At 46.2% G+C, this 20,422-nt stretch overlaps 2 protein-coding genes across 3 annotated transcripts in view; both read right to left on the reverse strand.

The window, feature by feature from the left end:
* The window catches only part of LOC141107465 (beta-1,3-galactosyltransferase 4-like), a 138,425-nt gene that overhangs the window by 12,618 nt on the left and 105,385 nt on the right, over positions 1-20,422 (reverse strand). The window lies entirely within an intron of this gene.
* LOC141107466 (beta-1,3-galactosyltransferase 4-like) lies at positions 1,143-3,499 on the reverse strand. The gene has a single exon (XM_073598207.1). It carries the CDS (start codon positions 3,182-3,184, stop codon positions 2,123-2,125), a length of 1,062 nt encoding a protein of 353 aa, XP_073454308.1. The 5' UTR covers positions 3,185-3,499; the 3' UTR covers positions 1,143-2,122.

Consider the following 20,422-nt stretch of genomic DNA (forward strand, 5'->3'; position numbering starts at 1 on the left):
GTGTATATTATTTGGTCTTTGTGAAAGTTACAAGCTATGCTGCCAATCTCTGAAAATTGATCACACCTGATGCACTGAGGGCCTATCTCATTTCTTGAGACCCTAACAATCCAGGAAAGTACAAATATCCCCCAAATGACCCTGTTTTGGAAAGTAGACATTCCAATGTATTTAGTTAGAGGCAGGGTAAGTTTTTTTAAATTGTAATTTTTTCCCACAATTCTTTGCAAAATCAAGATTTTCTTTTCTTTTTCACAAAATTGTTATATTAGCAGGTTATTTCTCACACACAGCATATGCATAGCACAAATTACACCCCAAAACACATTCTACTATTCCTCCTGAGTATGGCGATACCACATGTGTGAGACCTTTACACAGCGTGGCCACATACAGAGGGCCAACATTCACGGAGCGCGATCAGGCGTTCTTGGAGCATAAATGACACATATAATTTGTTGACGACCTCTTGCACTTTTGAAGGCCCTGGAGAACTAGGACAATGGAAACGCCCCCAAAAATTACCCCATTTTGGAAAGAAAACACCCCAATGTATAATCTATGAGGCATAATAAGTCTTTTGAAAATGTCATTTTTTTCTACAAGTTTTTGGAAAATGTGTAAAGAAAATGAAAACGCATTTTTTTTTTTACACAATGTTGTACATTTACACAATGTATAGCATATAGCATGTACATACCAAAAATTACACCCCAAAACAGATTCACCTACTCCTCCTGAGTACCACATGTGTGAGACCTTTCCACAGTGTGGCCACATAGAGAGGTCCAACATGCAGGGAGCACCGTCAGGTGTTCTAGGGGCATATGTTTCTAATCTAAATTGGACTACCTATTACACTTTTGTGAGGCACTCTAGTGGCATGGATAAGCATGAATGGGGATGGATGAGCCGTGGATGGGGGTAGCTGAGTATGGATGGGATGACTGAGCGTGAATGAGTATAGCTGAGTATGGCCGGGTACGGCTGAGTATGGCTGGGTATAGATAGGATGGCTGGGTACAGCTGAGTATAGCTGGGTAGGACTGAGTATGGCTGAGTACGTCTGGGTATGGATGGGATGGCTGGGCACGGCTGAGTACGACTGAGTATCGCTGCATATGGCTGGGTATGGATTGGTATGGCTAATTATGGATGGGGGTGGATGGGATGGCTGAGCATGGATGGATGGATGACTGAGCATGGATGGATGGATGAGTATGGTGAGTATGGATGAGTTTGGATGAGTATGGATGAGTATGGATGAGTATGGACGGGTATGCTGAGCATGGATGGCTGAGTATGCTGAGTATGGATGGGTAAGCATGGAAGGATGGATGAGTATGTTGAGTATGGATGGGTGAGCATGGATGGATGGATGAGTATGCTGAGTATGGATGGGTGAGCATGGAAAGATGGATGAGTATGCTGAGTATGGATGGGTGAGCATGGATGAGTATGCTGAGCATGTATGGCTGAGTATAGATGGATGGCTGGAATGGGCACATATCAGCACTGTGAGCACTACACATCCAGCCCACGGCGCTGCTGCCACGATCTCTCCCTTCACCCCTCGCACTGTATCGATCTGTACAGAGAAGGGAGAGAGGAACCGAACGTGATGCCGGTTTGTTTACAAGTGATCGCTCCGTCATTTGACGAAGCGATCACATGGTAAACGTGAGCCTAGCAGCGCATTCTAGTATGCATTGAGTCAGGATGGACCCACTCCCAGCCTGCACCCTCACAGCGGCTTCCACCTCGTAGGACGATGGTTGCCCGAGCGGGATCCCCAAGTAATATTCAGGGTATCGGGAACCATATTTCTTATACCTTGCGGAGTTTAAAAAAGGAATGGGAAATTGTAAATGGCAGCTGCCAATCAAGCTACCCTTATCAAATATTGTTATACAGATAATCAGGAGCTGGTCTGTTGAACTTAGAAGCCACCTGAAGGCTTTCAGGGAGTGAACATATTTCTCATCCATAACAGAAAAGGTTCCAAAAAGTTAGCTGCCAATGTAGGTGCCTTGCTTACATAGTTTCAGGGATTCAGTTGGTCCAGGGCAAGTAAGAAGAAGTAATCATAACCCCAATACCAACCAGGCATATTTCCAACTTGTTAACTGGCTCCATTTTCTCCTGGATCCAAAGGCTGCCTAAATGTCCTGCAGAAGAGTAGGGTTAGCGGGGGACACCAGTGGTCTCCTTCCTCATTCAGCATATTCCAGGCCTCCTGCATGCCACGGGGTGTAAGTTGGTGGGAGGTAAACATGGTCCGGTAGCAGCAACTATTGTGCGGGATGGATGGTCCATCTGATATCTTAGCAATATGTCGGGGGGCAATACCAGCTGCCTTTGCCAAGATGCCAGTGTAAACATCCTCAACTGCAGGCCAAGGGCCATTGCCAGCTTCCTGCAAAAGGTGACGAGCTGCTCCAAGAGACAAAATGTAGCCGATGCCACTACAATATGGGGGAAAATAGTCTCCGGCATAAAGCTCATGTGACACATAGTGCCGATTCTCTGGATTCCGAAAGGCAGGGACATGCCAGTTTATCCGGCCGAAATACTGGAGTTCCTGGTGCTGCTCCTTCAGAAAGGCTGACAGTGCCAGAGTGTTGATAAAGACATCGTCATCGGTCTTGAGCAAAAACCGAGCACCTTGGCACTTCTTCAAAGCCCATAACAATCCAGTCAGAGTTTTTAGTGTCAGGTTCCGGTAAGAGTCTGTGAAGTTGGCTTGAATGATGTCTCCATGAGCGACTGCCTCATGCACCAGGGCTGACCTCTCCTCTGTTTTATCAGGAACCGCCAAGACGAATAGAGTCAGAGATGAAGAAGATGTGGTAGAGGAGAGACTCCCCCAAGTTTGCCGGATGGCATCTCTCCTAGCTCTATTGGAAGGAGCACTGGAGACTAAGACAAGGAGTAAGGGTGGTGGAGAGCAAGCATTGGCAGGAGAGAGCAGGAAAGGTGGCAAAGGGATGCTGGCAAGTCGAGAAGAGGAAAGCTGAGAAGGGTTTGGGTAGAAGATGGGCAGTGCCCGAGACAAACACTCTTCCAGATACCCGGAAAGAGACAGAAATAGCAGCAGCAGAAGTGAAGAGATAAGAAGAAACATGGAAGACCAGCGCCGTCTATGAATGCAGAACAAGCGCAGGCAAGCACCAATTGGTCGCATGATGTGAAGAGCTGGATACTTCCCGGTTTTCTAAGCTCTGCTATGTGATCCTAGCAGAATGCAACGGGCTTACTCTTCACCTGGGTTCTTTAGGTGGCGACTTGCGATTACATCCTATCAGGATTCAGCCGTTGTCTTTGTCTGCTTGGCAGAAGATTGAGAGGTGGGGTTTGGGCTTTGTTTTAGGAAGAACAGGTTGGATATCCCAAGGTGTGTCTTCACGTCTTGAGCAATTCTGTGCCAATATGTATTTCATAATCACGGGCTGCATTCCAGTAGACAAGACAACACATGGGTGATAAATGTAGAGGTAGGGTTTAGAGTATCGCTAAAAAAAGGACCAAACAGAAAGATAAGTTGAAGAGTAAAAGAAAAAAAGAAACTTGGTCCTTGATATCAGTTGCGGGTCACAGAAAAAAAATAAGCTTGTGATACTTTTTGTCTAAGGACCCAATACCAACAAGACATATTTCCAACTTGTTAACTGGCTCCATTTTCTCCTTGATCCAAAGGCTGCCCAAATGTCCTGCAGAAGAGTAGGGTTAGCGGGGGACACCAGTAGTTTACACTACTCCTAATGAATAATGCTGATGATAAGGTTATGGCAAACCTTAACCACTTCAGCCCCGGAAGGATTTACCCCCTTCCTGACCAGAGCACTTTTTACAATTTGGCACTGCGTCGCTTTAACTGCTAATTGCGCGGTCATGCAACGCTGTACCCAAACAAAATTTGCGTCCTTTTCTTCCCACAAATAGAGCTTTCTTTTGATGGTATTTGATCACCTCTAGGGTACATTTTCTGGAATTTACACAGCTTTTAGTTTATGATTGCCTATGTCATTTCTTGAGGTGCTAAAATGGCAGGGCAGTACAAAAACCCCCCAAATGACCCCATTTTGGAAAGTAGACACCCCAAGGAAATTGCTGAGAGGCATGTTGAGCCCATTGAATATTTTTTTTGTCCCAAGTGATTGAATAATGACAAAAAAAAAAAATTACAAAAAGTTGTCACTAAATGATATATTGCTCACACAAGCCATGGGCATATGTGGAATTGCACCCCAAAATACATTCAGCTGCTTCTCCTGAGTACGGGGATACCACATGTGTGAGACTTTTTGGGAGCCTAGCCGCGTATGGGGCCCCGAAAACCAATCACCGCCTTCAGGATTTCTAAGGGCGTAAATTTTTGATTTCACTCCTCACTACCTATCACAGTTTTGAAGGCCATAAAATGCCCAGATGGCACAACCCCCCCCCCCCCCCCAATGACCCCATTTTGGAAAGTAGACACCCCAAGCTATTTGCTGAGAGGCATGTTGAGTCCATGGAATATTTTATATTTTGACACAAGTTGTGGGAAAGTGACAATTTTTTTTTTTTTTTTTTTGCACAAAGTTGTCACTAAATGATATATTGCTCACACAAGCCATGGGCATATGTGGAATTGCACCCCAAAATACATTTAGCTGCTTCTCCTGAGTATAGGGATACCACGTGTGGGACTTTTTGGGAGCCTAGCCGCGTACGGGGCCCCGAAAACCAATCACTGCCTTCAGGATTTCTAAGGGTGTAAATTTTTGATTTCACTCCTAATTGCCTATCACAGTTTCAGAGGCCATGGAATGCCCAGGTGGCAGAAACCCCCCCAAATGACCCCATTTTGGAAAGTAGACACCCCAAGCTATTTGCTGAGAGGCATGGTGAGTATTTTGCAGCTCTCATTTGTTTTTGAAAATGAAGAAAGACAAGAAAAAACATTTTTTTTTTCTTCTTTCAATTTTCAAAACTTTGTGACAAAAAGTGAGGTCTGCAAAATACTCACTATACCGCTCAGCAAATAGCTTGGGGTGTCTACTTTCCAAAATGGGGTCATTTGGGGGGGGGGGGGGTTTGTGCCACCTAGGAAACTGTGATAGGCAGTGAAGAATGAAATCAAAAATTTACGCCCTTAGAAAGCCTGAAGGCGGTGCTTGGTTTTCGGGGTCCCATGCGCGGCTAGGCTCCCAAAAAGTCTCATACACGTGGTATCCCCGTACTTAGGAGAAGCAACAGAATGTATTTTGGGGTGTAATTTCACATATTTCCATGGCATGTTTGAGCTATATATCATTTAGTGACAACTTTGTGCACTGTCCTGGCATTTTATGCACAACATTTAGAAGCTTATGTCACACATCACCCACTCTTCTAACCACTTGAAGACAAAGCCCTTTCTGACACTTTTTGTTTACATGAAAAAATTATTTTTGTTGCAAGAAAATTACTTTGAACCCCCACACATTATATATTTTTTAAAGCAAATGCCCTGCAGATTAAAATTGTGGGTGTTTCATTTTTTTTTTCACACAGTATTTGCGCAGCGATTTTTCAAATGCATTTTTTGGGGAAAGAACACACTTTTTTAAATTTTAATGCACTAAAACACACTATATTGCTCAAATGTTTGATGAAGTAAAAAAGATGATCTTAGGCCGAGTACATGGATACCAAACATGACATGCTTTACAATTGCGCACAAACGTGCAGTGGCAACAAAATAAATACATTTTAAAAAGCCTTTAAAAGCCTTTACAGGTTACCACTTTAGATTTACAGAGGAAGTCTACTGCTAAAATTACTGCCCTCGATCTGACCTTCGCGGTGATACCTCACATGCATGGTGCAACTGCTGTTTACATGTGACGCCAGACCAACGCTTAGCGCGAGAGCAGGGGGGGACAGGGGTGCTTTTTTTTTTTTTGCTTTCTTTTTCTTTATTATTTTTTTGCTTTTTTATCTTATTTTTAAACTGTTCCTTACATTTTTTTTAAAATCATTTTTATTGTTATCTCAGGGAATGTAAATATCCCCTATGATAGCAATAGGTAGTGACAGGTTTTTTGAAAAAATTGGGGTCTATTAGACTCTAGATCTCTCCTCTGCCCTCAAAGCATCTGACCACACCAAGATCGGTGTGATAAAATGCTTTTCCAATTTCCCAATGGCGCTGTTTACATCCGGCGAAATCTAAGTCATGAAATGCCCGTAGCTTCTGGTTTCTTAGGCGATAGAGATGTTTGGAGCCACTCTGGTCTCTGATCAGCTCTATGGTCAGCTGGCTGAATCACCGGCTGCATTCTCAGGTTCCCTGTTGAGACAGGAGGGCCAGAGAAAAACACGGAAGACGGCGGGGGGGGCATTCCCTCCCACTGCTTGTAAAAGCAGTCTAGAGGCTAATTAGCCGGTAGGATTGCTTTTACATGAAAGCCGACCGCTGGCTGAAAAGAATGATACCAAGATGATACCAAAACCTGCAGGCATCATTCTGGTATAACCACTCAAAGTCGTGAATGGCGTACCTGAAGACAAAAAAATGGTTAATAATAAAACACAGTAAACGGTAAAGTATAAAAAATTACATACCTGAAAAGCAAACAAGATAAAACATAATAACAATAAAACATTGCAGAATAGAATACAGTAAAAAAGAGCAGAACAATAGAGAGAGAATAGAGAGAGAGAGAACAATAAAACGACAACTATTTTTTTTTATTTTATATATTTTTTTGTTTTTTTGGTTTTTTTTTACACTTTTTTTTGTAACTGTAACTTTTATAACTGTAACCGGTTCCAGGTTCGGGTCTCTCAAAATGCGATGGCATCTTGGGAGACCCTGTGAAAGTGTGCCTAGTCTGTGCAATGCTGTACCCTACGCTAATACTCAACTAGTGAATGGTAGCGTTCAAAACATTCACCAATGCAAAGACCAGGATTGTCAGGACAGGAGGGACAATAATAGCGGGTGTCACGCCTATATCTGCGCTTGCTGCAGACACAACATCTTTTTTGGGGGGGTTCGTTGGGTAGGGGTACTCGGGAGGACATAAAGAAAATGCCTCTCATGCAGCCGACTGCATTTGGTTGGGGATGTGAATGGGGGAAGTACGGGTGCTGCAGAAGCGGTGGGTTCCCAATTAGGATTGGCGAATGCAGCAGGAAGGGCATTATGGGCACGACGGGCCTGTGTTTGTCTTCTTCTTGGTGGCAGCGGGACACTACTTGTGCTTGCCACCTCACCAGCTTGAACTGCACTTATGGGACTCGCCACGTCACCAAGTGTTACTGCAGTGCTGGTTTGACCACGACCGCGGTGTACTAGGCCGCTGATGCTTGCCAGTTCACCAAAACGCTACCAAAAAAACTGTTAGCGATTGCAGGGATCAGGCCTGACTCCGCGAACGCTGCAGTTATGCATTTAGTGTTTTGTAAGTGACAGTGATCGATCGATACTGCACTTGGGTGGGCTGGGCTAGGCCGGGCGGAGGGGCAAAATGCAGGTGCTAGCAGGTATCTGGGTTGATCTCGCTAACACTGCGTTTTTGGGAACCATAAACTGCTGGGGACGCTAGTATAGATCTGATCGGATCAGATATTGATCCGTTCAGATACTATACCACTAAGGGAGGTGTACGGTGCGTGCGTGGGTGTAAGCGGTACTGGCGCTAATCTGACGCTGCCTGGGGCAACGCATATCACCGCCGGGCGATCAGGGGGCTAAACCTTTATTAGGTAATAAACGGCGGGTGCCCTGACACTATAAAAAAATAAACGAACTAACCAGCATCACCCGTAACGGTTATATGGTGATCAGTGGTGAAAGGGTTAACTAGGGGGCAATCAAGGGGTTAAAACATTTATTAGGTAGTATATGGGGGTCCCTGATGATATAAAACGCTGACGGCGAACCTAAATATTTACCTCCCTAACTAGCGTAACCAGTGACACTAATACAGCGATCAGAAAAATGATCGCTTAGTGACACTGGCGACGGGGGGTGATCAAGGGATTAAAACTTTATTAGGGGGGGTTAGGGGGGTACCCTAGTCCTAAAGGGGGCTGACACTAACTGTCAAAAACTGACACCAATGCAGTAATCAGAAAAAAAAACTGCTTGGTGTCAGTGTGACGGGGGGGGTGATCGGGGGGGGGGAATTGGGGGGTAAAGGGGGATGTATTGTGTGCCTGGCATGTTCTACTGTATGTGTGTGTGTTGGTGCACTCACATTGCAGTCTTCTCTCCTCGGCGCCGGAACGGAAAATACAGAGCCGAGGAGAGATGACATAATTTCCTCTGTCTCTGTGTACTATACAGAGGCATGGGAATGATCCCATTGGCTGGGAGCGATCGCGAGGGGGGGGCCATGAACGGATGGCCTCCCCCTCACCTCCGATCGCCAAGGGACAAACGCCGACCGCCTTGGGTAGCGTACGGGTGCGTGATTCTGCCTGCCCGTGCCATTCTGCCACAGTATATCTGCGTGAGACGGTCGGCAAGTGGTTAAAGTATTATTAAATCAATAATATGAGGGCTGGCAGTGTATGCAGAGAACTTGGTCTGTCCAATACAATATGAAGCACTGTAACCCCTCAGGATTTTTAAATGACAGACCAAGTATAAAGTAAGAATGTTTATATCGAGAGGCGGAGCCAGCGAGCAGCATGTGAGGACGGCAGAGACAGAGCTCTCTCTGCAGATTCCTGATTCTGACCAGATCCTGTGAGCTAAACGCTCGAATTTCGGCCTGGACTGCTGGGGCATGAGTAGGGGATCCTCAGGGGAGCCTCCAAAAATGGTAAAATACGGCCACCCTGGCCAAAAATGCTGGGAGAGCGGCTAGCCCATTTTGCCTCGGGCTCTCAAGATGGCGCCGCAGCGCCGGAGGAGGAGGAGGAATGGCCACCGCTACAGAGGCATGAGGACACCACACAGCTGGTGCCTGCTACCCCTGATCGGATGAGTCCCAAAGTGCAGAGAGATCTCATCACACCCAGGGTAAGATCCTTGGACAGGAGGGGTGACTGCAGGCTTAGAGCTGGCAGGGCCCTGGAAGAGGATGAGGAGCCATCCCTCACACAAATCATGGCAGCCATACAGGGGTGACAAAACAAGCTAATAGATCATTTCGGGGAACTGAAGGTCGAATTCTCCTTTATGAAACATGACATGCAGAAGCTTAGAGAAAAGGAGCAGGCTACTGATCACCGCATTGCTACTTTGGAGGACACTGTCAGACCTATGAGCACAGATGTTCAGGTGATTAAAAAAACCCTCTCTGAACACACTATAAAAATGGCCAACATGGAGGACCGCATGAGAAGGAACATCATAAGGCTGGTGGGGTTCTCTGAGGGGGGGAAGGCAACCATCCTGAGGAGTTCTCGGAGGAGTGGCTAAAAGTGCATATGGCCCCTGGTACTTTCACTGATATGTTTGCCATAGAAAGGTCACACAGAGTCCCAGGTAGAGATCCACCGAAGGGAGCAATTCCCAGACCCATGATTGCAAAGATCCTGCACTTCAGAGACAGGAAGAATATTCTGAAAGGGGCCAGGACAGGGCCTGAATTGAAGTGCAATAATTACCAGATATAAAAAATGAATCTGTTGCACTTAATGTGACATTCAGTATAGAGAAGAAGCAGCTGGCACAAAATTGCTGGGTACAAATAAATAAAAAAGAAGGTGCAGCGCTGAAAAAATTATATTGAATATAACTCATAAAAAAACTGTATAAAAAATAACTCATAAAAAAGTCCCAAAGCATAAATAAAATGAAGCCAAACGGAGCCATCCCCGTCATGAGGAAACAGAAAGCCTCCAATATACGAAATCCACCATAGGAGAAACCTCAGAAAGGGATAGGAACACCATCACCAACACCCAAACAAACTGACTCTTACCATCAGTGTATGGGTTATACACATATGTTGTAATCAGATAGTAAAGGTAATCTTCTTAAGGTAAACCAACGATCCTCTATATGTGTAGCAACAACATATTCCTCCCCCTCTGGATTAAATGGAAAATATATGGATTCCTCTTTGCAACAAGATATTAAACCAAGTATGATCTAATGGGCGTATGCAACCTCAAGAATCGTAGTACGTGGGAAGTAAAAAGAATACTCATTGCGCAAACGCCATAACCAAGGATAATTAATATAACCAAAAATAAACTCACATTCGATAAAATTTATACAGCAATGTGAAGCAACCAGCGCTTCCAGCCGTCAAGATGGCCGCCGTGCCTCTGTCCAACCGAGTCCTGCGTCTCCAGTCTCTGACGTCGCCCAACGTTTCGTCATCAACATGCGTCTTCAGGGACCCATAATTCATAATTGCTATGGCTGTGAATCTTAGAGTGGTGTCATGGAACGTTCGAGGCCTTAAATATAAACCACATTTGATTTTGTTGCAGGAGACACACCTACAGGGCTCCAGGACTCTCTCTCTGAAAAGGGCACATATTGCAGGAGCTTACCACGCCAGTTATTCCTCATAAGCTAGGGGAGTCTCCACTTTGGTGGCAAAATCTTTACCCATTTGCACGTATGCGATTAAAACTGCTATAAAGGGTAGATATGTTGTTCTAGTGATAAAAGTCCATAATAGATTTCTGACATTTGTGAATTTACATGTACCGTCTCCCTTCTCCTTATCTCATTTGAATGACATGCTACGCGCTGTCTATGAGATAGCGGAGGGTAAGATTTTCATTTTAGGATCTGAATACGTTGGCGGATCCGACACTGAATAGGTTGGGTGCGCCACCGGGGACTCCGGCACCGCTTGCGAGATGGTTGTCTGTTAATGGCTTCTGTGATGTATAGCGTGTTAGGCATCCGGAGAGAAGGGAATACCCTTGTTACTCCAAGACGCATAAGACGCTGTCCAGAATAGACACCGTGCTGGCTGAAACTGAGGGTCTGCAAATGGTAGGGGAGGTGCTGTACTTACCCAGAGTGCACTCGGATCACTCACCCATATTGTTGGATATTACATTAGGGTAGAGACAAGGGATCCGTCACTGGTGGATGGAAGCTAACTAGTTACAGGAAGAATATATTAAGATTAAATGTACAGTGGCTATTCAGCTGTTCTGGAAGGAAAACCACGACCTCCTTAAGTGGGAGGCATTTAAAGCTACTCTGAGAGGGGTGTTTATAGCGGAGGTGAGTGGGTTTAAGAAGCAGTTCGCTTCCTCAATACAGTTCAAAAATTTAGGTTGCTCTGATTCATGTAAATCCCCTAAGTGATATTAATATTTGAGTGACACAAAAACAAATTACCAAACAATCCTGTAAAACAGAGGATGATACAAAATAATGGATTTAGTGAAAAAAATCCCTATTGAGTGTTTGATAAAAAGAACCAAGAAAAGTTCATATGCTGAAAATGGTGCATCAAAATATTCCTCCACGGTGGCACACAAGCATAACACCAAGAAAAGTGCGCAAAGGAAGTGCCTCCACCTCTGTACACACTGCTGCTTTGCAGCTGTAATGCCCCGTACACACGGTCGGACTTTGTTCGGACATTCCGACAACAAAATCCTAGGATTTTTTCCAACGGATGTTGGCTCAAACTTGTCTTGCATACACACGGTCACACAAAGTTGTCGGAAAATCCGATCGTTTTAAACGCGGTGACGTAAAACATGTACGTCGGGACTATAAACGGGGCAGTGGCCAATAGCTTTCATCTCTTTTATTTATTCTGAGCATGCGAGGCACTTTGTCCGCCGGATTTGTGTACACACGATCGGAATTTCCGACAACGGATTTTGTTGTCGGAAAATTTTATCTCCTGCTCTCCAACTTTGTGTGTCGGAAAATCCGATGGAAAATGTCCGATGGAGCCCACACACGGTTGGAATTTCCGACAACACGCTCCGATCGGACATTTTCCATCTGAAAATCCGACCGTGTGTACGGGGCATTAGTCTCCTATTACGGGAGATCAAATGCCCTTGTGGCTTATTCCCCCCGCCTCAGGTCTCTATATGGTGCGCCAATGCTCCCAGCGGCCTCGCCAAATACAAAGCCTCATGCCCAGATATATTATATATAAAGTAGTGTAAATCCTTATTTTATTTGGTAAAAAAAGGGCAAGATTGCACTTAGTTATGCAGTTTAAAAACAGCTTTAAGAATCGAGCCGGCCGGTGTTCTGCCGAGAAAGTTCCCCTCGGCGGATAAGGACCCCCCTGTAGTGCGCAGGCGCAGCGCTTGCGCAGCAGGAACAGCAAGGGAGCCGCCGAAAAGAGCCGAAGCTGAACAGCTGAGTCAGCTGTACACGGCGCCTGCGTGCCAAGACTATAGTAAAAAAAAACACTTTGTAACAGGCCCCTCGCGGGCTCGCCACGCTTCGGGCACGGCCTCGCTGAGCTTGGCATTTTAATATTCTATATTATGTCCACTTGGATGGTGGGGCTTTAACGTGGACATAGGGCAGAATGTAGTGCGCAGGCGCCATGTAGAGCTGACGATCAGCAGTTCTTCTTCTGCAATTTTCGGCGGCTCCATAGTCATTTGTACTGCGCAAGCGCATGCGCAGTGCACAGGGGTCCTTATCCACCGGGAGAACTTTCTCGGCAAGACACCGGCTCTCGATAGCATCCCGCTGCTTCCGGGATCTGCGTACACGTGGTGATGTCAGTACGTCGCTCCTCCCTCCTCAATACAGGACAAGGAACGGGAAGTATCCCTAGCGGAAGCAGAATATGTTAGGCCAGTGGTCATCAACCCTGTCCTCAGGGCCCACTAACAGGCCAGGTTTTATGTATTACCTTGGGGAGATGCAGACTAGAATACTGCAATCACTGAGCAGCAAATTATATCACCTGTGATGTATTTCAGTTATCTTGCAAATCTGGCCTGTTAGTGGGCCCTGAGGACAGGGTTGATGACCACTGCGTTAGGCGACCGACTAAGGAAGGACTACGGACTCTCCAGGACAAGAAGCGGGCATATAGGGAGGTATTGACTGACCAGACTACCAAGCTTAGACTTGCGCAACGTAGACGCATTTTTGAGTTTGGAGACAAAAATAGTAGACTGTTAGCGTACATGGCAAAACAAGCATATGTACCCACTTATATAATGAGGGTATATGACCAGAGCAGGGTTGAGGTGAGCGATTCCGTGGGTATGCTACAAGCGTTCACCCACTTCTATAAAGAACTTTACAAGTCAAGCGCCCCTCCAGAGGGCAGTACTTTGAAAAATTATCTGAATTATATTGGCCTGCCTCGGCTAACAAGCGAGGACTGTAATTCCCTGGAATCAGACATCACTGTGGAGGAGGTGGAGGGAGCAATATCTTCCTTTGCTCAGAGGAAATCCCTCGGAATACCTTTGGGTGTGTTCACAGCTGCTAGGTTGGAGGGAAGACTTCCCCCATCTATGAGAGAGGCCCTAGTGGTCTTAATACATAAAGGGGGAAAGGATCCTAAAGAATGTGAATGCTATCGACCTATCTCATTGATGAATGTCGACACCAAAATTCTTGCAAAAGTTATGGCAGGGAGATTCTGAAACTAGTTGATCCGGATCAGACTGGCTTTATAAAAGGGAGATGTGCGCAAATGAATATCAGGAGACTCTTTGTTAACCTGCAAACTGAGCATGACAATTCTGGGGAGAGAGTAGTGGCCTCTTTAGACACCAAGAAGGCCTTTGATTCAGTGGAGTGGGATTACCTGTTTTGTCTTTTGGAGATAATGGGATTTGGGCCTATATTTATATAATTGGGGGAAATTGTTATGCACAGAACCATTAATTAGAGTAAGAGTAAATGGGATTATATCTGAACCCTTCCCTGTCCTCCAGGGGACCAGACAGGGATGCTCGTTATCCCCTCTTTTATTTGCCCTGGCCATAGAGCTCCTAGCGGATAAACTGAGAGACAGTCCTCACATGAATGGACTTAGGGTGGGAGGGATTGAGGAACAGGTTTCCCTCTATGCTGATGACATGCTCCTATATCTACAAGATCCAGGTGCCTCATTGTCCACGGCTTTCCAATTGATACAGGAGTTGAGATTTTTCTGGATTTCGTATCAATTGGTCCAAATCATCCCTATTTCCCATTGATGATACAGTGGCAGTCCTGGTGGACTGCCCCATTCAGCTATCCCAATCATTTAAATACCTGGGCGTGGTGGTTCAACTTCCCATTTCGGGGGTTCCTGGACCTCAATCTGAGACCGGTGATAGGGGCTCTTAGGTGCAAGGTGCTGTGTAATGTAAAAGGGTCCAGAGGTGTAATGTTCACAGTAGTGACAAAGAGATATTGAAGGATGCAGAGGTAAGCAGAGGCCACAGTGGGTTGTTTTTACATTTTAAGGTGGAGGGTGCCAGATATAGGATCCGCCCCGGGTGCCAAATGCACTAGGTACGCCCCTGGTTCTGTTCGAAAAGGAAGCGCTCACACTTAGAACAAGGTTACGTGCTAGAGGTTATTCCAATGGGATCCTGAAAAAAGCATATAAAAAAGCCAAAAACAATGTTCATAAGAACCTTCTTTTCTTTTTTAAAAAACAGAACAAAGAAGCTACACCCACACGGGTTATTACAAGATATTGTCAGCAACACAGACAGATTAAGGCCATTCTACAAAAATACTGGCACCTACTCAGCATGGATACTATGCTAGCACCATTTGTCCCTACTCAACCACTAATCACCTATCGTAGAGCTCCATCACTACACGACAAACTTGTCCATACTGAATATAAATTCAATAAACATGACAGTGTTAAACCAACAGGGACATTTAGATGCGGTAATTGCAATTATTGGCAGTATATTCCTACTGGAAAGAATGTAGATCTACCGAACGTAGAGAAATTTAGACCTAAACATTTTGTTAATTGCCGCACTGCAGGTGTAGTCTATCTACTGCAGTGTGAATGTAATTGCTACTATGTGGGAAAAACCAAACTTGAACTCTGGCGAAGAATTTACAGACATATCGCCAGCATCAAAAAGAAGGACCCTGGTCTTCCCCTTGGAAGACACAGTCGCACAGTGCATTTTGATCATACTCCAAAAGGTGTGATTTCTTGCACTGGACCATATTCCAAACAACTCAAGAGGGGGCGATTTAAACAAGCAACTCTTATGCCCTGTACACACGGTCGGATTTTCTGACGGAAAATGTGTGATAGGGATGTACGTGCGCTGGTGACGTCACGACGCAGGACGCCGCGCCGTCAGATAACAGTTTCAAGTTTCATGCCTATTTTGTATATTTAGTATATATTTGTTACCATTTTTATATGTTAACTCTTTGACATTTGTAATTTTATCAATTGTGATTATGAAATAAACATTTTTACTTCATACTTGGTCTGTCATTCAAAAATCCTGAGGAGTTACACTGTACCTTGTGCACTAGGTCTTCTTTTGTAGGGATGCACCGAATGTTTTTTTTGGTGCCGAAACCGATACCGAAAATAAGTCTTCCTTGATCCCGAAAACCAAAACATTTTTGGTATTTGTGGTGAGCAATAGTTGGGGTCAGTGGGGGGAATATTACCCCACTTTTGGCGTCAGTGGCAGGAATGGTGCCCCATTGTTGGCGTCAGTGGCAGGAATGGTGCCCCATTGTTGGCGTCAGTGGCAGGAATGGTGCCCCATTGTTGGCGTCAGTGGCAGGAATGGTGCCTCAAGGGTCAGATAAAGGCAAGCAAAGGGCCACATCCAGCCCCAGGGCCGCAGTCTGGAGTCCACTGCTCTAGTCCACCTCATCCACAAGACACAAATCTTTTGGTGCTGGGGGGGGGGGGTAATACAGCTGATGGACTTGTCCTAGGCACTTGTCAAGAGTGATAACATTTATTGTCATTGCAAATAAAATCCACAACGAAATTACAAAAATAGAGGAAAACTCCCAACACAATTGAAGATCAATCAACTTCACACACACACATTCATAAACCACTAAGGCTGCATTCACACATGATCACAGACCGAATCGCTGCGATTCCACCCTGCAATTTCAAATGGCTGCAAAACGCAGGACGCGCTTGTGATGACATTAGTTCTAATGGCACCCCAATCGCACTGCAATTTTGCCAGGATTGTCGGGCGGTAAATCGTGCTGCAATCACAACACATGACACTTGTCGCTCAAAAAGGAACATGAGCTTCTTTTTGGGCGTTTCGCGTTTTGCAAATCTGCCCGTGATCATGAATGACACAACATCCCTTAAAATAGAGGGAAAACATTAACCTTAACCATATATTACCTAACTTGAATTAATTCCATTTTACCTAACTTGAATTAATTCCATTTACTGCTGACAATGCCGCCTTTTCCACCCCCCCATTCATAGAAGCTGTAACTATAGATTTCATCAATATAGCTCTATGAATGAAAGGTACACCTCCTTTATTCACAGAGATCTTTTTATTCCTAGAATTTATAGTACAACTTCTATGAATGGAGGAGGGGGCCAGGAAGGGCTGGTATAGTCGGCATGCTTGATGAGCGCCTGTGACAGGCCCATGAAGATCACACATAGCATACAATCCAATTGTACAAGTGTAATACAACACAGAGCTGAGTGCCAGGAACTAATAAAAGTCACGATCACAGAACACATCCCAGCAAATACAATTTATAATGATATCATTAAAGTGTAACTCCACTTTTTTTTTGAGAAGAAAACAACATTCCCCTCTGGGTGATCTCTGTACATTGCAAGGATTAGAACAACCTTTGTTGCAGATTCGTACCGTTTGTTATTCTGAAGAAATCCCTGGGTGTTTCTCTGTGCCTCTGGGCTCAGTAATGCTGGCCATACACTATACGAAAAATCGGCCGAAAAATCGTTCGTATGGACACTTCGTTAGTTTTTCGGCAAGTTAGTGGGTACAAATCGATAATCGTTTGTGACGTTTTTGTGGAAAAAAAACGAACGGCATGTTTGGAAAATTTCTGCCGAACGTACGATAAATTGCAAGGTTAATGTGTTTCCCGTCCGAACTGCCTGCACTAGGTATATGTAAAAAAACGAACACAAAATTATTTATTCATGTCCACTGAACAGATTATCGGACATTATATGATGGCACGATCGTTTGCGGTCACGGTCGAACGTTCGTTTTTCGAAAATGGGTTCGGCCGATTTTCTGTATAGTGTATGGCCAGCATAAGTGTGATGGGAGAGGTTTTATAATTATCAGTCAGGTGTTGTAGATGCAGAGCACTAATGAGGAAATCTGCTGGTCCTGTATCTCTTTAGATGTGTTCCTACAGGGAGTATCTCACCAAAAAAATGACATTTTTGTTGCAGGGGATGCCTGAAATCTGACTTGTATCTTAAGGAGACTTCTGGGAAAATCAGTGAGCCAATCACACAAGCAGGAAATGATGTTTCTGGGGAGTGGTCAGTACACACTCTGTGTAGCCATATTGTATTTATAGAAAATTACAGCGGCTGCAGATTGAAAAGGAAAGGTCATTTTTAATAACATTCGATTACAATATGACTTGTGTCGCCATTGTACACGCTATATTATTTTTCCTTTATTTGCTATTAGTTTTTCCCCACGAAAGTGGAGTTCCCCTTTATACTAATACATAAACATAGAATGTATGAGAACGTCAGCAGTGTCTAAAAGTCAATAAATAATGTGACGTTGCAGAGTAAATATGAGGGAAGAGGACTTGGGGAAGAGGGAGTTGGGGTGTGACTGTATTGGGTGGGTGTCAGGTTGGGGGGGGGGATGGTGGGATGTCAGGTTGGGGGAGGAGGGGTGGTGAAGTGTCAGGTTGGGGGAGGGGGGATGGTGTGGTGTCAGGTTGGGGGTGGGGGGATTAGTGGGGTGTCAGGTCGGGGGAGGGGGGTGGTGGGGTGTCAGGTCAGACAGAGGTGGTGGGGGGGTGTCAGGTTGGGGGAGGAGGGGTGGTGGGGTGCCAGGGTGGGGGAGAGGGAATGGTGGGGTGTCAGCTTGGGGAAGGGGGGGTTGGTGGGGTGTCAGGTTGGGGGAGGGGGGAATGGTGGTGTGTCAGGTTGGGAGAGGGGGAATGGTGGGGTGTCAGGTTGGGGGAGGGGGGATTAGTGGGGTGTCAGGTTGAGGGAGGGGGAATGGTGGGGTGTCAGGTTGGGGGAGGGGGGGTGGTGAAGTGTCAGGTTGGGGGAGAGGGATGGTGTGGTGTCAGGTTGGGGGTATTAGTGGGGTGTCAGGTCGGGGGAGGGGGGTGGTGGGGTGTCAGGTCAGAGGGGGGTGGTGGGGGGGTGTCAGGTTGGGGGAGGAGGGGTGGTGGGGTGCCAGGGTGGGGGAGAGGGAATGGTGGGGTGTCAAGTTGGGGGAGGGGGGATTGGTGGGGTGTCAGGTTTGGGGAGGGGGTGGTGGGGTGTCAGGTTGGGGGAGGGGGGATTAGTGGGGTGTCAGGTTGAGGGAGGGGGAATGGTGGGGTGTCAGGTTGAGGGAGGGGGGATGGTGGGGTGTCAGGGTGGGGGAGGGGGGGTGATGAAGTGTCAGGTTGGGGGAGGAGGGGTGGTGGGTGTCAGGTTGGGGGAGGGGGGATGGTGTGGTGTCAGATTGGGGGTGGGGGGATTAGTGGGGTGTCAGGTCGGGGGAGGGGGGTGGTGGGGTGTCAGGTCAGAGGGGGGTTGGTGGTGGGGTGTCAGGTTGGGGGAGGAGGGGTGGTGGGGTGCCAGGGTGGGGGGAGAGGGAATGGTGGGGTGTCAGGTTGGGGGAGGGGGGATTGGTGGGGTGTCAGGTTGGGGGAGAAGGGAATGGTGGTGTGTCAGGTTGGGAAAGGGGGAGGTGGGGTGTCAAGTTGGGGGAGGGGGGATTAGTGGGGTGTCAGGTTGAGGGAGGGGGAATGGTGGGGTGTCAGGTTGGGGGAGGGGGGATGGTGGGGTGTCAGGGTGGGGGAGAGGGAATGGTGGGTTGTCAGGTTGGGGGAGGGGGGATTAGTGGGGTGTCAGGTTGGTGGAGGGGGATATGAGGACAGGTATGACACACAGAAGGAGGAGGTGGGGGGAAGGGAGGTATATATATATATATATATATATAAAACATCGGTCTCTCCTCCATACAATAATGATAAACAGATCATTCTATGGCCAGCTAAGGATCAGCTGGCAGAAATCCAAACTTCCATGCATGCCTAAACTGTAACCCATCTACTGACTCAAAGCTCCGAAACGCGTCCTTAGTTTTTTGGCAATGGCTTCCTGTACTTTTCATTAACCAAACACCGACAGCGCTACTTTGATGACCCGTGTTTCAGACATAAGTCAGCCTGGTGATATATACGAACATTGCCCCCAATTTTACAGAGGTCATGCCACTTTTGAAATACCTGTAGACTTAATATAAATATTCTATTAGTGTCTAAATATTCTGAAATGTGTCAAAAATAAATAGTTGCCTCTTTCTATAGAAACAAAACCTTAAAAGAGAAGTATGGGCATTGAGTTTGTCCCAGATGCCATACTTGCCTAGGTGGATGCAGCATCGGTCCTCCGGCGCCTCTGCACTGAGAATCGAGCGATCTAACACCAACTATCGCTCGGTTCTGACAGCTCTGTCAGTCAGCAGCTCTCTGCTCTGACCCCTCCTCGCTCACTGGAGTGTTGGGCTTTTGAAGGGCTGAAGCAGCCGGCTCAGGCTCCCAGTGGCTCGCTGAGAGGCTGAGCCGGGTGTCGGTCCAAGGACATGGCAGATCCTCCCTTCCATTGTTGTGATGACGCAGGCCATGGACCTACTTCTGTGGTGTCAGCAAAGACCGGACTTCAGCCTGCTCTCTGCTGAAAACGGGTCACAGGAGTGCAAAACTAACTGCACTCCTCCGATTCATAGGAGAAGTACAGCCAAACGAGCTTTGGCTATACTTTTCCTTTAAGACCCCTGAGTGATAGTTTAAACAGGTCCCAAATCCAGTTATTAATCGATGCACACACACAAAAAAAAAAAAAAGCAAAAGAATATCTTCCTTTCCTGACTAAGCCAAATCCTTAGTTTGTGTCTCACCTGCGCCCCCTCCCAGACACTGCAGCTCACAATGGGAGGGTTCCAGCAGCAGAGGCAGTGCTGCCAATCCAGAAAGCAGAGCGAAGGAATAGGTGTGACCGGCTGCTGACTGACAAGCTTACTGATGTGTGAATCAGTAGAGAAGGTACAACCTACATGAGAGTGACAACACTGCTCTGAATTCAGGAGCAGTACAGCTGCATTGCCACCAGGTCACAAAAAGCTGCATTAGGTGGACTACACTGGCAGGATCTATGTTAGACTTTGCAGGGGGGGGTGGTTTTACGGAAAACTATAAACGTTATAGGCATTATCTTTTTTAGCAGAGGTTCCCCTAGATCTGAAAATTACTTAGAAATGGGTAGAAGGGTTGATCAGGGCTGTTTTAAGCCCTAAAAAGAGTTTTAAAAAGTGCCAAAAC

The sequence above is a fragment of the Aquarana catesbeiana genome, linkage group LG09 (genome assembly GCF_042186555.1).
Source record: "Aquarana catesbeiana isolate 2022-GZ linkage group LG09, ASM4218655v1, whole genome shotgun sequence".
In the NCBI taxonomy this organism is placed as follows: Eukaryota; Metazoa; Chordata; class Amphibia; order Anura; family Ranidae; genus Aquarana; species Aquarana catesbeiana.

Excerpts from the sequence above, each read along its gene's own strand:
- LOC141107466 (XM_073598207.1), bottom strand. The coding sequence starts at position 3,184 with ATGCGACCAATTGGTGCTTGCCTGCGCTTGTTCTGCATTCATAGACGG.